Source organism: Teleopsis dalmanni, chromosome 1, assembly GCF_002237135.1.
Source record: "Teleopsis dalmanni isolate 2A chromosome 1, ASM223713v2, whole genome shotgun sequence".
NCBI classification, from domain to species: domain Eukaryota; kingdom Metazoa; phylum Arthropoda; class Insecta; order Diptera; family Diopsidae; genus Teleopsis; species Teleopsis dalmanni.
Window position 1 is genome coordinate 225,809,320 of NC_051846.1, and position 14,517 is coordinate 225,823,836.

The following is a 14,517-nucleotide window of genomic DNA, read 5'->3' on the forward strand; positions in this document are numbered from 1 at the left end:
AGCAATTATTAGATAGTCCATCAATTGACAGTGTGATTAAAAGAAAAAAATAAAGTTAAATAAATTAACAGCATGCATAACAGAGTCACAGTCCTGTTAGGAGTTCCATTTATTCCCACAATGTGAACAATTATTTACCATCTAATCTAGGTAAGATGACTCAAATGAACTAAGAATTGATATTCCTTGGTTATATGCTATACTTTGTAATATGCAAGTAGGATTGTATTAAAATTTTAAATTGTTAAAAAAATTTTATTTTCGTTTTATATATATTTTTTTTTTCACATAGTATTTAATATAAATTATTTCCAAGCAGAACACTAGTATTGCCACACCCATTAAAAATAGAAAAAGCAGAAATATACCCGATACATGTGATAAATTAATTGGCTTAACTATGGCATTTTTATGTTTACGGAACATAGTTTGAAGAAAACTTTTTTGAGCCCAGTAATTTATAAGGCCCTGACTTCTTAATTGTAGTAAAATTTTATCAAAACGATCTGTTAGATAGGAGTGTTTCTTGAAATACATAGTTATTTGCTGAGAAAAAATTATTTCTGGTAGAACGTAAAATGTTTCATGTTTTCTATGAATTGACTCGTAGAGAGCAAGAAAATCCAACGGCGAGACAGCAGCTAAGGGTATATTACGTTCCAATACTAGGTAGTTAAAAGGGTTCAGATCATCTGTACTGTGTTGGATTATAACATCGATTAATCCTTTCTCAATATATGTTTCTTTCTTAACAGAGTCAAATGTGGTTTTTAACATTACCAATTTGTATTTATCAGCTAATAAATCTATTATACATCTTGGTGGGCTTCGATATAGATCTGTTTCCAATAATTTATAGAGCAAACTTTGGTATGCTGTACGCAATGTAAGGCCATAAATACACCAGAAAAAAAATAGACATCGTGCGAAATTTGCTCTTGGTGCTTTCTTTATGCTGCTTCCGATAAATACCGCAAATATGTCGATAAATTTTGAATTAGTTTTTATATTCTCCAACATAGACGTAGCAAATATGTCGATAAATTTTGAATTGGTTTTTATATTCCCCAACATAGTTCTGCGAGATTTATATTTATGAAAGGAGTATTGTATGAAAGTAGTTGTAAAAAACATTACAAGTAAAATAAGGCAAATACAAGACCAAGTGAGTTCATCAAAAGGGAAACTGAGAATTTCGAGTGAAGTGTATGCTCTATTAGACAACAGTATACTGTACACCTGAGTTGTCTGATGATATGGCAGAGCAGGCGTGAGTATTTTGGCACGCTCCAATGTGAGACGAAAGCAGCCAAGACTGATGTCAGCTACATGTGTTTTTAACTAAAAGATAAAAATATTATAAATACTTCTTTAAATATTTAATAATGGTTGGTTAATTACCAATTTTATAGCTCCTGTAGTAGTGCCATTGTCAAATATTAAGCCGCGTCGTTCATCATTTGGTGGTACAACAAATTCTAATGAAAAGTTCAATTTTTTTGCTATTACTTTTATCAGTTCTCCTTCAAAATGATCAATTCTCTCCATACCAGTCTTGTTAGGAAAGTAACTCAAATAAGGTGGGGTGTGCCATAAAGCTATTCTCAGCGTGCAATTATTCAAATTCAATAGTTTGGCAGGAAATATGTTTTGAACTTTATGTAAGTCGTTAATCCAAGTACCATTGTATTTATTCAGAATTTTTACTGAAACACTCCTACAACTGTATACGTTCTTATACGGAAAAAATGTATACAGATTTATTAAATTTTTCTGACTTCTCATTAATAAACTAACATGCGTTATGGAATTGTGCCAGAAGTAATTAAAGACGTCAATCAGATTGTTATTGCGCACCGTTAAGCTCTTATTCTGTAATATATACAGTAAATACAACTCCACAAAATCATAATCCTTTGTCCACTTAGCAGGGTTTAGTTCTCTGTAAATGCAATTAATTATTTAATTTTTGTCATACATTTATGCTATTCGTATCTGTGGACTTGGCTAAATTACCTTAAAGCTTCAACGTCATCGATTAATATTAAATTATGTTTGCGATTATAGGTACTCCTTATCGTGGTATTGATTGTTTCAATTTGTACTTTAATCGCAGACAAATGTGGCAACAATTGACTTAATAAATCACTGGCTAAGTTCAGCGCATGACGTGACTTCATGTGCACAGTTAACATAAAGTCCTGAGAATGTCGCACATAATACTCCAGTACAATATCGCGTATCGCTGCAGCGGTGTGGGCGGTTGTGCTATTAACATTTTGCATAATTGACAAATTTCGAACACTTGGCACTGTAAGCAACAACAACAACATCACAACACAGAAGCCATGACTGGATTTCAATTGCAATGTTACTATAAACATGGCGTCTCTCGATGTACTGTCAACTTTTCGAACATTTCATTTTATTTAATTAATTTCCCTCGGTTGTCCTACGGTGAGTTTTGCATTATTATTTCTCAAAATATTTAAAGTTTAAAATTGCAATTTCATTTTGTAAACAAAGTTAACTCAGTGCTATCAATAATTATAGTTTTACCTTTACTGTAATGCCAGGGCATAACCTACTATACTTTAGTTTTGGTAAGTAACCTTGGTTAGATACAAGATGTCTTAAACATAAGAGATAATGCTTACATATGCGAGCATATAGTAATAGAAACGCAATGAACCCTATAGTAATAAATACTTAATGGAAACCCTAGAACCCTAAGGCGACGTACGTGGAGACTCTCGCAGATTCATCTATATATCTAGCTACATATATATGAGTTATAGATATTATTAACAATGCTCAGTATTTTTGTGTGTAATTATATGTTGACTTTTGTCTTTTTACCAACATTTATATACTAGTTATAATATAGCAAGTTGTTGTTATATCTATAGTAAGAAAAGAAGCTCTATGTATCTGGGTCCCCGAACATAATATCGTGAAAGGAAATAAAAAAACGGTAAAGTTTCATGTGTCTCGGTTTTCGGATATAGAAGCGTGAAAGAAACGGAGAGGGCAGTTAGATCTAAAGCTAAAATATTATTTTAGTTGTGCATCATATCAATATAACTATTCTTAAAGATACTTATTCTAACCTTTATATAACGATTATTTAGATATTTAGGTATATATTTGCATTAATTAAAGGTGTGGTCACTACAGTTTACAGTGTGTAAGCTTTATTATAGTTTCTCAAAGACGAACCTTGTTTTTCAAGCTTATAACAAGTATATTTTATTTACTATTAAATTATTCTGTTACTATTCTGCCTTTCGATATGGTTCGACTACATATTAATGTTTTATGAAATCGTAATGTGGAATGTAGGGTTACATTTGCATTCAAATGAAAAACAATAAATAATAATTTAATATAATTATCTGAAATTGCATTAATTTATAATAATTTTTAAATGTGTTAGAGTAAAAACAAATGACATAAAATATTAATAAAGCGAATATTAAAGCTAAGATACTAAATTATGTTATTTGAAATAAGGTATACATATATATATATAATCTAACGAAGAAGTGATCGAAAAATGATGAGTAGATAAATATTTGCTTTATATATACCAAATATTGATTAATCGTTTAAAAGGAAAGAAAATGATAAGCCTTGGTTTATCAACATGATTTGGTAATATCTCCATGTAGATAGATAGATGGATGACAGTAATAGCTATGAAGGGAAGACGGGTTTACTGAAATAGTCCGTGTTATGACAACAACGTATAGGTTCTTAGGAAAATACTTTTGTGATAGTTTATTAGACTGCTCAATGGTGAAGAAGAAAGACCTATTAAATTACCTAAATTCAGTGGGATGGATTTAGTCTCTACTCTTCTATACTAGGGTTCTTGCGAGGAATGTGGTAACAAAACGGCGAAAAATCGCTAATTGAGGTACATTTGAAGTTATCTTATGACCTGCCACTGCAACCAACCAACCAACCATGACAACAACGACATAGTTTTAAATCATAAAAACAATTTTTAGTCACTTATTAAATATCGTTTAGTTAAAGATTACTTATTGTTATGTGTAAATTTTTTTATTCAAAAAAAGTAAATAAAATAAAATAAATTGTTAATAAAGATTGTATATAGAAAATAATAAAATGAACTATTCTCTAAAGTGATGATATTAAAATATTGTCCATATTCTATACGGAAAATAATTAAATGAACTATTCTCTAAAATGATGATATATAAAGATAAGTATATAAAAGAAATCAAACGATGAAAGAACGAATACATTATTCCAGCATTATTCCAGCCTTGCCTCCGAAGAAGATCGTAGGGTTTTCCTCATCCATAAAGCCTTTGAGTTCGCGTTAAGATGAGCGGTCTTCGTATCGTTCTCTTAAACGTCAACTCATTATACTCCAACCTCAAGCGCAGAATCTTTCAAGACTTTATTAGACAGAATAGGCCTGATATTGCGCTTATCACTGAAACCCACCTTAACCTTGAAAATGTAGTTAGTTTCAGCGGATATAAATTTATTCGCTATGATAGAGCCGGCAGAGGTGGGGGAGTCGCTATTCTTATTAGAGATTCCCTTAGCTTCTCTCGTATTTCCATACCTCCTCTAGCCTCCATGGAAGCTGTAGGGATTACCATTGAAGTCAATTGCTTTTTCCTCGACTTGTTTTGTATTTACTATACTCCCTCTATTTCTTCGCGAATTGAGCCATCTGACTTAGACACTCTTCTAACCCTCACCCAAAACCGGGTAATCATCGGTGGTGACTTTAACAGTAAGCACACCCTTTGGTTTAATGAAAGTACCTGTTTTAATGGTACTGTCTTATATGAATGGCTCAGTGATAATTCATTGAGTCACGACATTAGGGTTCTCGCCCCCTCTGTTCCAACACGCCTTAACTCTGTTCTCGATTTCTTTCTGATAGATAACAGGCTCCACAATTTCCTTGGAGAACCTTCCGTCATAGACGGCATTTCTGACCATCAAGCGGTGTACCTTCCTCTTTCTGGGTGCAGAGCTTCTACTCTCGCTCCTCGTACCATCTATAATTTTGCGGCCACTGATTGGCTAGAGTTTAATAACACTCTGGACCAATATCTACTTAATATTAATATCCCAGAACATAGGAATGTGTCCTGCTCTGAACTTGACATTTTGGTCTCTGAACTAGAGTCTGTCATTTCCAGTACAGTCGAGGCTCATGTTCCCAAAACTAGACTTCTTCGAAGCTATCAGGTACCTCTTGACAGTTGCACTCTGGACCTCATTAGGCACAGGAAATCCCTTCGTCGTAAAGTCTACCGTCTTAGGGCGGCTGGCTCTACCTTTGCTGCTCAATTTCGAGCTATTCTGAAAAACCTAGACTCTATTATATCTCAGAGAATTAATAGAGCCAGATCTATTAGCTTACAAGCTAAACTTCGCACTACCACATGCAGATCTGACGTTTTCAATACGATCAGGCAAATTTGTGGTTCCAATAAAAGTATCCCAGACCTGCACTACTCAGGCGCCATCTACTCCGAGGACTCATCCAAATCTAATATATTTGGAGAAGTCTTCGCCAATAATCACCAACTTACTTTGGATGACGGTGACCCTGACTTTGTTTCAGCCACCAATAACCACATCCATAGCCTCTTCAATGCCTATAGCGGCACCATTGTAAATTTCTCTCTTCAATGCTCTGCCCTCTGCACCGACAATAGCAACCCTAGCGGTTTCATAACTCCTTCGGTCCTTTGGGAGATACTCTCTCTCAAAACTCCCAAAAAGTCTTCGGGTATCGATAAGATATCCTATCATACTCTGCGCCGTTTGTCTCCTATTTTCTTTAATTCTTGTGCCATGATCTTCAATCATGCGTACAATCTTGGCTATTTTCCACAGCCATGGAAAAAGGCAATCGTGCGTCCCATCCATAAAAGTGGGAAGCCTAAATCTGATCCCAACTCCTACAGACCCATATCCCTTTTAAACTCAGTAAGCAAATTGTACGAAACGTTCATACAAGGCAAACTGAAGTTTTTCGTTTCTGAAAACCGTGTTCTCCCGAACTTTCAGTTCGGTTTTCGAAATAAGACATCGACTGTGGATGCGTTGCACCATCTTCAGAATGACGTTTGTGTTGGGTTTGCTAACAAACAATCCACTGTAGCCATCAGCCTAGATATCGAAAAGGCATTTGACACAGTGTGGACCGAGGGTCTGGTACACAAACTTCTTGCTCTTGGAGCCCCAAACCAACTCTGTAGCGTTATCTATCAGTTTCTTACAAATAGGTCCTTCATTGTTAGAATTGGCTCATCTCTTTCTAGTGAACACTCCATCGCTGCCGGTGTTCCTCAGGGTTCAGTACTTGGCCCCATTCTCTTTAATATTTACACATCAGATCTTCCCACTCCTCCCCCATGCATTAAGCAAATCTGTTATGCAGATGATTGCCTCATTTATATGAAGTCCACTCTTCCTCGTAGAATCTCCACTGAGCTTAATAGCCACCTTAGCACCCTCTCTGCTTACTACGGTAAGTGGAAGATTAAGCTCAATCACTCAAAAATTTCTGCAATACCACTTATTGGCCAACGTGCTGATCGAGTTGCGTCCTTTAAGATCTCTAACCTTAAACTTAGAATCAATGGCACCCCCATTCAGCTTGTTGACAAGCTAAAGTACCTGGGAGTTGTATTCACTCCTAAGCATAACTTCGTCTCCCATGTGAGTTATGCCATCCAAAATGCCACCTTCAGGCATAAATCCCTCAAAAATGCACTCCGTAGACATAACCAGCTTAATAGCAAAGTAAAAGTACTTTGTTATAAGCAACTTATTCGATTATGAGGTATAAGCCTCCACAATTCCTTGCGCACTATCTTGAGGAAGAGCTCATCCGAGCTCCACTTATTCCGCTTTACAATCGTGGTTTTTTTGATCCTGATTGTAGAGTATATACATAATTAGACCCCCCTCGCAATCTTGCGTAAACCCATCTCCTTCATCGATATTTCCATCCTTCTTAAGTTATTAGTCTATTTTCGGCTTTGATAAATTTAGCTTGTTAAATACTAAGCCCTTCTGCTCTCCTTCTACTTTCGTTCACTGGAATGGGGGTTGCACTCGCTGAACGCGGCTGCAATCTTCCACATCCATTCCTAAGAGGTGGTTTAGTGGGTTCAAGTCTCACACGGCGGCTTTCGATGCTTCCACCTACTGCAAAAAAAAAAAAAAAAAAAAAGAACGAATACACTAACAGGATGCTGTTGCTTTAACAGAAGGTACTATTAAATTTGAGATGAATATAATGTGAGCTAAGAATTAAATCCAAATCTTAGATTTATACGACAATCATCTAACCACACAATTGGAATACATTACATCGAACAAATATACATCAAATAGTATAACGGAAGGATATCTAACTGAATTAACTTCGGTTTGTGCGGAATGAATACTAATTAGAAGAAATGAAAACATATTATGTATTTGGATTGAAATTCATATTTATAGAAAAAAAATAATAATAAAAAAAATACTGAGTTCAAATTACTCAAAAATATTTTTAAACATAAAATAATATTTATATTTTTGGCTGTGTCAAAAAAAAAATAAAATCCTTCAACTTGTACATTATTATATGTACGTAAGGACTATGAATTTATCTGAATAAAGTAATAAAATTCAGGTTTTTCACAATCATTCATAATCTCGTCTGTTGTCAGCCTGTCTGTTGTCTAGCTTGTGGGTGAATTTAAAAAACTTGAAAATGAAATTATATGATTTGAATAATAATTGAATTAGAAAATCACCATCATTGTCAACATTTTGTAGTTGATGTTGTACTACTACTCGTAGTACAAAGGCAGTAGTAACCCTGATTCAGTGGCTGCATTGAAAATTCTATACTGCAAAAATGTCAGACATCCTGTAAACTACGGATATGTCCAACTACGATGTTTGTGTCGGCAAATGTGTCTGCAGTTGTATGCATTTGAAAAATAAATAAATTTAAATAATTTTAAATTTAATAAAACAACAACAGTCGTTACTCACGGCAATTGAACTGAAAGTTGCTAAAGGATTTGTTGCTTTAATTTTTACCACTGCTCGACATTAAATCGTAAAATTACAATACGTGCCTGTAATACCCAAGTTTAGTTCAATAACATAAAATTACATATTTACACATTTTGACATAGAAATTGATAATATAGACTTCTGTTTTTGTTGCAGTTTCAAATAATAATATTTGTCTATCTAAATACAGATTTAATAAAATTAATACCAGTTAGAAAAATTTTTGATATGATAATTGATTTTAACATTTAAAAAATAAATATTAAGCTCTTAATAATTGAGAGCAAGCTGATTATTCAAAACATACATTTAGATATGGACTCTATTAAGCTTATAATGGACATGTAATAATATATTGATGCAAGGACGAATACTGCATATAACAAAATAAGTTTCTACATTTACAGATGTTAACACTCAACTCGAACCGAGGCCCTTAATGTGAATCATGCCAGTTAATTTACAGTTCTTTGAAACGTGATAACTATTTAAGGTTCCTGAAAGTAGGTAGTTATTCATATTGAAGTTTAGATAAGATTATATGGCAGCTTATTATTGGTTTTATGCTTATAACTCCCACACTTTATAATAGTCTTTTTATTCGACTGAAAAATAAGACAGTCATTGGACACTAATTAAACGACTTAGAATCGAAAGCAACGACTTAGAAAGCAAAAATGACAGAAAATATTATAGAAAAGCAAATAAAGAAACTAGAGAACATAATGGTTGATAAATTGAAATAGGTCAAAAACTTAACACATACCTTAATCCTAATCCTAATAATCCTAATATAGTTGTTGCAAATTTTTGTTAATAATCAATAGAATATTCTGTGCTGTCAATATCTACGACTAATTTAAGATAATACGGATATCTTGTTACTGTGTTAACACTTATGGTGTTACGTCTTGTAAAGACCCCGATTAGTAAACTTAGGTGGTCTTTCATTAGTTTCAAAATGAATCCAGACACTTTTTTATTACAGAGTCTTTTACAAAGATTATTGTCACTTTTCAAGTTTTCATTCTAGATCACAATCTTTTGTGAAAAAAAGGCTAGGTTAGATTTGATTACTTTTACCTTTCTTCATAAGCACTACCCTAAGTTTGATTGACTGTCTTAGAAGAGCCTAACATAGAATAGCTAGGCACTTAAGTTACTAGGGGTAAAAGCAACCATTTAGGAAAATAGCATCTTTACCAAATTAAAGAAGATTGACATACTTTTAACGAATTGAAACAGCCTAGGAAATTTTTTTTTATGACACCATCTAGCACTAGTAACGCTGCAGAGTCAATAACTAGAATTGATACCGAACGTACAAGTCTTGTATCAGACACTGCACTGGTGACACGTCTTACAAGTTCATTCTCTATGACAACGTACTGATCTGGAACTAATATGCTAAAAGATGTAGTGGTTTGACAGTTTGATTTATTGTAAATTTGTTAATAAAACTTAATAAATTCGTAACGTATATATTACAAGAAAAATTAGAATAAATATTGATGATATTGTGGTTAGTAATATAACCTTAAGTTTAATAAATGCTTTAAAGGAACGTTTGATGTTATAGTCATTCTTTTGCATTAACTGTTTATGTTTATATATTATATTTCAAGGTGTTGTTTTTTATCTCTGTTATATTATTATTCAAATATCATGGCAATATAGATCATTTCATTAAGTAAAGTTACTGTACATTAACTAATTATATATACATATAAAAAATTGAAAATATACTTCGTAGTTGTCCTGCTTTACTGAAGTTCACTGTACTTATTGCTTCCTGTATGGTAAGGCTTGACCAAAAATAATCAATTCCAACTCATCTGCTATGTAAACACATATTTTCTAATTTAGCTATTGGGAAATAAAATGGAATACTATTTTACAGATTAATGAACATGCTATGTACTAGTTTAAACAAACCATATAAAGTTATGTACAGATTTATAGATTAAATTGACTTTCAAATTTATACTACTCTTTTCCTCTCGCATTACAGTCCCACATATATGTTTATTGCAAGTATTCCATTATTTCATTGATTGATAACATATGCTATGAGTACATAAGAACTTTAGAAAGTAGATAATGCTTTAATTTCAAAAATTTTATTGAAAGTATTGTGCCCTTTTAGGAGTGTCAAAATTTAGTTACATTTTTTTTTGTCATAAGCAACTCACAGCTTCTCTGTTATGAACTAAGAAATCTTATCATGATGAATGTTGGATGCAAGGACATAAATGCACATTTTCATTTCTTCATTAAGTCATATCCAAAATGGTTGAACTACTTGACAGTTGATACGTGTGTGCACTGTTCATGGTTTTTTAGTGCAACACAACAGAATAATGGAACTGAATAAAATGGTAATTTAAAGTGCAGATCTGGTTCACAACATCTTTGCAGACGTTGCAGGGTAGTTGCTAGACTACGACTGACAACAATGGATGCTGGTGCATTCGGTTGATTCAGATGCATTCGCATGACAAAAGCGTAAATTCGAATTTGAGCACATGTATGTCTATGTGTGTGAGACCTTAATTTTAGTGTGCTCGGACAGAACGAATGGAAAACAATAGAAATTGCTACAAATCCGTAAGCAGAATTCCAAGCATTCAGACTTATGTGCAGAAATATGCTGAGGTGGGCATCTGTATCCGTTGAAATGTCTGTAAAATGCAATTAAGAAAATTTGGTAAAGGCAAAAGATTTCAACTGCAGTAATATTTTGGTATTAAAGTAAGTTATTTTTGTTATTATTAAATACTGTTTGATATATTTAATTTTCTTTTCTTCATATCACTATAGATTCGCTATTGTCGAAACTAACTTATTAAGTAACTTCACAAAATATTTTTCATATAATTTCGAACATTTATATACGAGTATAAGCATATAAAATATTAAGTTAATATTTTTGTATCGCATGGACTGTAGCTGCTTCCTTTTGTCATCGGGTTAATATTATTATTAAATGTAACTGACTGAATGCAAAAAAGTACTAAGACCCTTAATGTGGAGTAGTCTAAAATGACACTTTAAGTGATGCTTTTCTGACGACTACAGGTGTCACAACAGGTGCTCTTTTATTGCTATTGATTGATTTCCTGAAGTTTCTAACATAAATACCGCGATATGTATTTGATATTTATTCGCTATCTCGAAACTGCGGATAATATCATATTGTTATCTCATAGATATGAACATATAAAATGCAAGCTAGACTTGCTAAACAAGGAATCGGGATATGCAGATCCAAAATTTATTCCCAAATGGAAGTCAACGAGTATCCATACAATACTTTTTCTGTTAAAGGAAGAAAATTGTAGATGCCATTTTTATTAAAGTCTCAATCAGAAGTAATCTATATTAAAATTTAATAGTATACACTAATCTATCTATACAAATAATTTTAGTAAAATTTATAGTTTATTGTTAAGTGATATGGAAGCATTACCAAACTACTTATATCATTATACCTTTATTTGCCGAGACCTGGGTGTACACAAGAAATGTACTTTGTACCCAAATGAGTTCCTAATGTTTGTTCGGATTATTAAAAGTATCGTATTAGATATTCCCTTGCTGGAATGAGAATTTGTTTTGCATGGCGTTTACGTTACAACCGTGCTGTGTAAATTTATTTTCGTACCATTTCTTTAATGACTCATTCTAGTGATTTTTCAGAAATTTACAGAAGAGCTATGGATCCATTTCATTACCCTTGTGTTCTTTATGTTCTAGGATCTATCTTCTATAATAATAATAATTGTAATAATAGTAAGTGCATGAACTTGTAATTTTAATCAAAAGACTTCAGCTACTGATTTGTTAATAACCTTATATGCAGACCATTAAAGTTTCGATAAAGCCGAAGTGAACTTGCCTGCTCATTCTCATTTAAAACAGATAGTCGCTTTATGATTTCCATGGCTTGAACCTCTTTATAACTGAATATTTAGGCACTAATTTATTTCTTTAATGAGCAATATTCTCTTAAATAAAAAACATGTGAACACTGAAGGGTTGTCGTGATTGAAAATTGGTACGGACATACAATTTCAATTAGCATTCGACCTGGGTTGATAATTTTTTTGAAAACTAATTTATTTGCTTTATTTAAGTGCACTAAAAATTATCATTGCTTCGAATTTTTTCGCTATTAAAAAAAAAATACTTAAAATTACCCAAAGGCAACTCATTTTCTCAACTCATATGATTTGCCTGCTTGCATTTGGAATTTTGATGAAGTTTTATTATTTTTAGTTTTATTTGTGCATTGTGAGAACTGCGTACGTGTAGTCAGTTAGCTGGAATGGGTTATATTGCATTGATTGTATGACATTCATTGTCAGGGATTAGAAGAAAAATACTTAAAATTGGAAATAACAAAAAAGAACATAACTAACAAATGCTACAACAACAACGACCACAACAATGAACTCCAAAAAAGCAAAATAATTTGAATATTCTAATCTGAGCATGGAAATGCTATGCAGCAATGGAGGAGTTTATTGCAATGCTGGTAATTCAATTCGCATATCCTGCGGCATGACTAGGACTTTATTCGTATTGCACAAACATAATCGAAATTGAAATGAAAAATAACGTTACTGACAATTTAAATTCAACTAATCGCAAAAGTGTACGGCAAGCTTCACTCCACTATATTCCACTCTCCGTTCTGAGTATGCCAGTTTGCAATCCAAATATTTATTTTGTTGTTTACACTGCTATAGATACGAGTACGTGGATTGGTGTTTGCATAATAAATGAATTTTCGTAGCTTCCCTTTTTGCTTTGAATAAAGCCGCCAAAGGTTATTACTTGTTGGCTACATAGTATCTATCAGAGCCATGTTGCAACCACACACACTGTTGCCTAAGCAAGTGAATAATAGCTTCACGAATTGTTTGTTGTACTGGAGATCAAAATTTATTAAAAATTAATTTCGATATCCTTTCAGAAAATTGTGATAATGAAAATTTGCAAATATTGGCTATGATCGACAGCAAGTTTCTTCAGAAATATTTTATATATTATTATTATGTTGAGGCTAGTTGAGTCAGTGCAGTTGAGCACTTTTATTCTCTATTAACTGCGAGGTTTCTTCGTAACGCCTCTCTATGCCTTGTCTGAATTATTATTTATCACTTCATCAGACTAAGCAATAATAGACCATAAATCTGCATACCCCACCGAGGAGCTTGTAACCATTCTGAGATTCGATAACTCGGTGTTGGTAAACCTGTCGGTTTTCGTAAATAATTTCAGGGCTCTATCCTTTATGTATTTTTTGATTGGATCCATCTTAAGGTCCCTGAGGATGTCATTTGTCCTAATGTACCATGGTACCTTGAAATGTCTTCTCAGAGCCTGGCTTGGTGCAATTTCTAGCTGGCATATTATAGTGTTTGAGGCTTTGCTAAACACTACACATCCATATAGAAGTGACGGTCGAATTATTTGGTTATATGTTATAACAACTTCCTGTTCTTAGCATTGAGATTTTTATTTTTAAATAGCGGTTAGAGGCGAATAAGAATTTTGGCACAGCTAATTCTTTTCAATTAAACATATTTAAGCCATGTGAATCGTTTTTCTATAGTGATGCCTAGATATTTAATGCTATCCTCCCAGTTTATTACATATATAAAAAACTTGGACATATTGGACATATTTTTCTTTATAACATAATATCCAATTTTGTTATTATTTAAATTTAATTGCTGCTTCTTCCTATTACTGTTAGTACAGCTAGTTATCTGATATTAGATTGTTTTGTCATTAGATTGTAATATCGCACTTATTATTATTCAACACAACAATTTAAATGAATGCTAAGATCTTTGTATTATCTTTTTACAAAATCATTAATATGTTATCCTTAAAATGCAGATTTGAGAAACACAGATTTTTTTGAGATTTGTGGAAAGATATATATCTACATCTGTCAGTGTGAAGCCTATAGCACCTTGCGAATAGGTTAAACTTTGCGACTATAACAAAGCGAAGGGCTATTCATAAACAAAAAAGAAAGATAGATGGATAGACAAAATTTCAAAGAACTCTCAACCTTTAATTCTTAATAGCCAAAGAATCCTTTGAATCAGCATTAATTAATGAAATGAATGTCCTGAATATAATCTATGAAAATTATAAAGTTCATTATTTTCTCTAAATAATATTTTTGTGTCAATTTTTCAGCACTGCAACTATCACATTGATATGTCAGCATCTGATAATCTGCTAAATTGACTTAAAAGCAATTTGTGATGTTTACTTTTCGTAAGCATTAAGTTATGCAAATCAATTGACACTTGTAATGAGTGTATAAGATTATGCATAAATGCATAACTATGCAAATACATTGTGACCGAAAGGTTTTCGGAAGTTCTCATTTAAAATTCGCGCGCTGTATATTTT

General features: G+C 32.7%; 1 protein-coding gene across 1 annotated transcript; it reads right to left on the minus strand.

Annotated features, from left to right (window-relative positions):
* Positions 1 to 197: 197 nt before the first annotated feature.
* LOC119667547 lies at positions 198 to 2,384 on the minus strand. Its single transcript, XM_038076850.1, has 5 exons — positions 2,017 to 2,384; positions 1,798 to 1,942; positions 1,402 to 1,734; positions 369 to 1,341; positions 198 to 202 (listed from the first exon to the last, which is right to left on the minus strand). Exons 1-5 carry the CDS (start codon positions 2,382 to 2,384, stop codon positions 198 to 200), a joined length of 1,824 nt encoding a protein of 607 aa, XP_037932778.1.
* Between the last annotated feature and the right edge of the window lie 12,133 nt (positions 2,385 to 14,517).

What these genes read in the sequence shown, in the direction of transcription:
- LOC119667547 (XM_038076850.1), bottom strand. Translation starts at nt 2,384, where the DNA reads ATGTTTATAGTAACATTGCAATTGAAATCCAGTCATGGCTTCTGTGTT. An exon ending in GGCACAATTCCATAACGCAT is followed by an intron (nt 1,735 to 1,797) that starts GTTAGTTTATTA and finishes TTTCCGTATAAG; the next exon opens with AACGTATACAGTTGTAGGAG. An exon ending in CTACAGGAGCTATAAAATTG is followed by an intron (nt 1,342 to 1,401) that starts GTAATTAACCAA and finishes TTTATCTTTTAG; the next exon opens with TTAAAAACACATGTAGCTGA.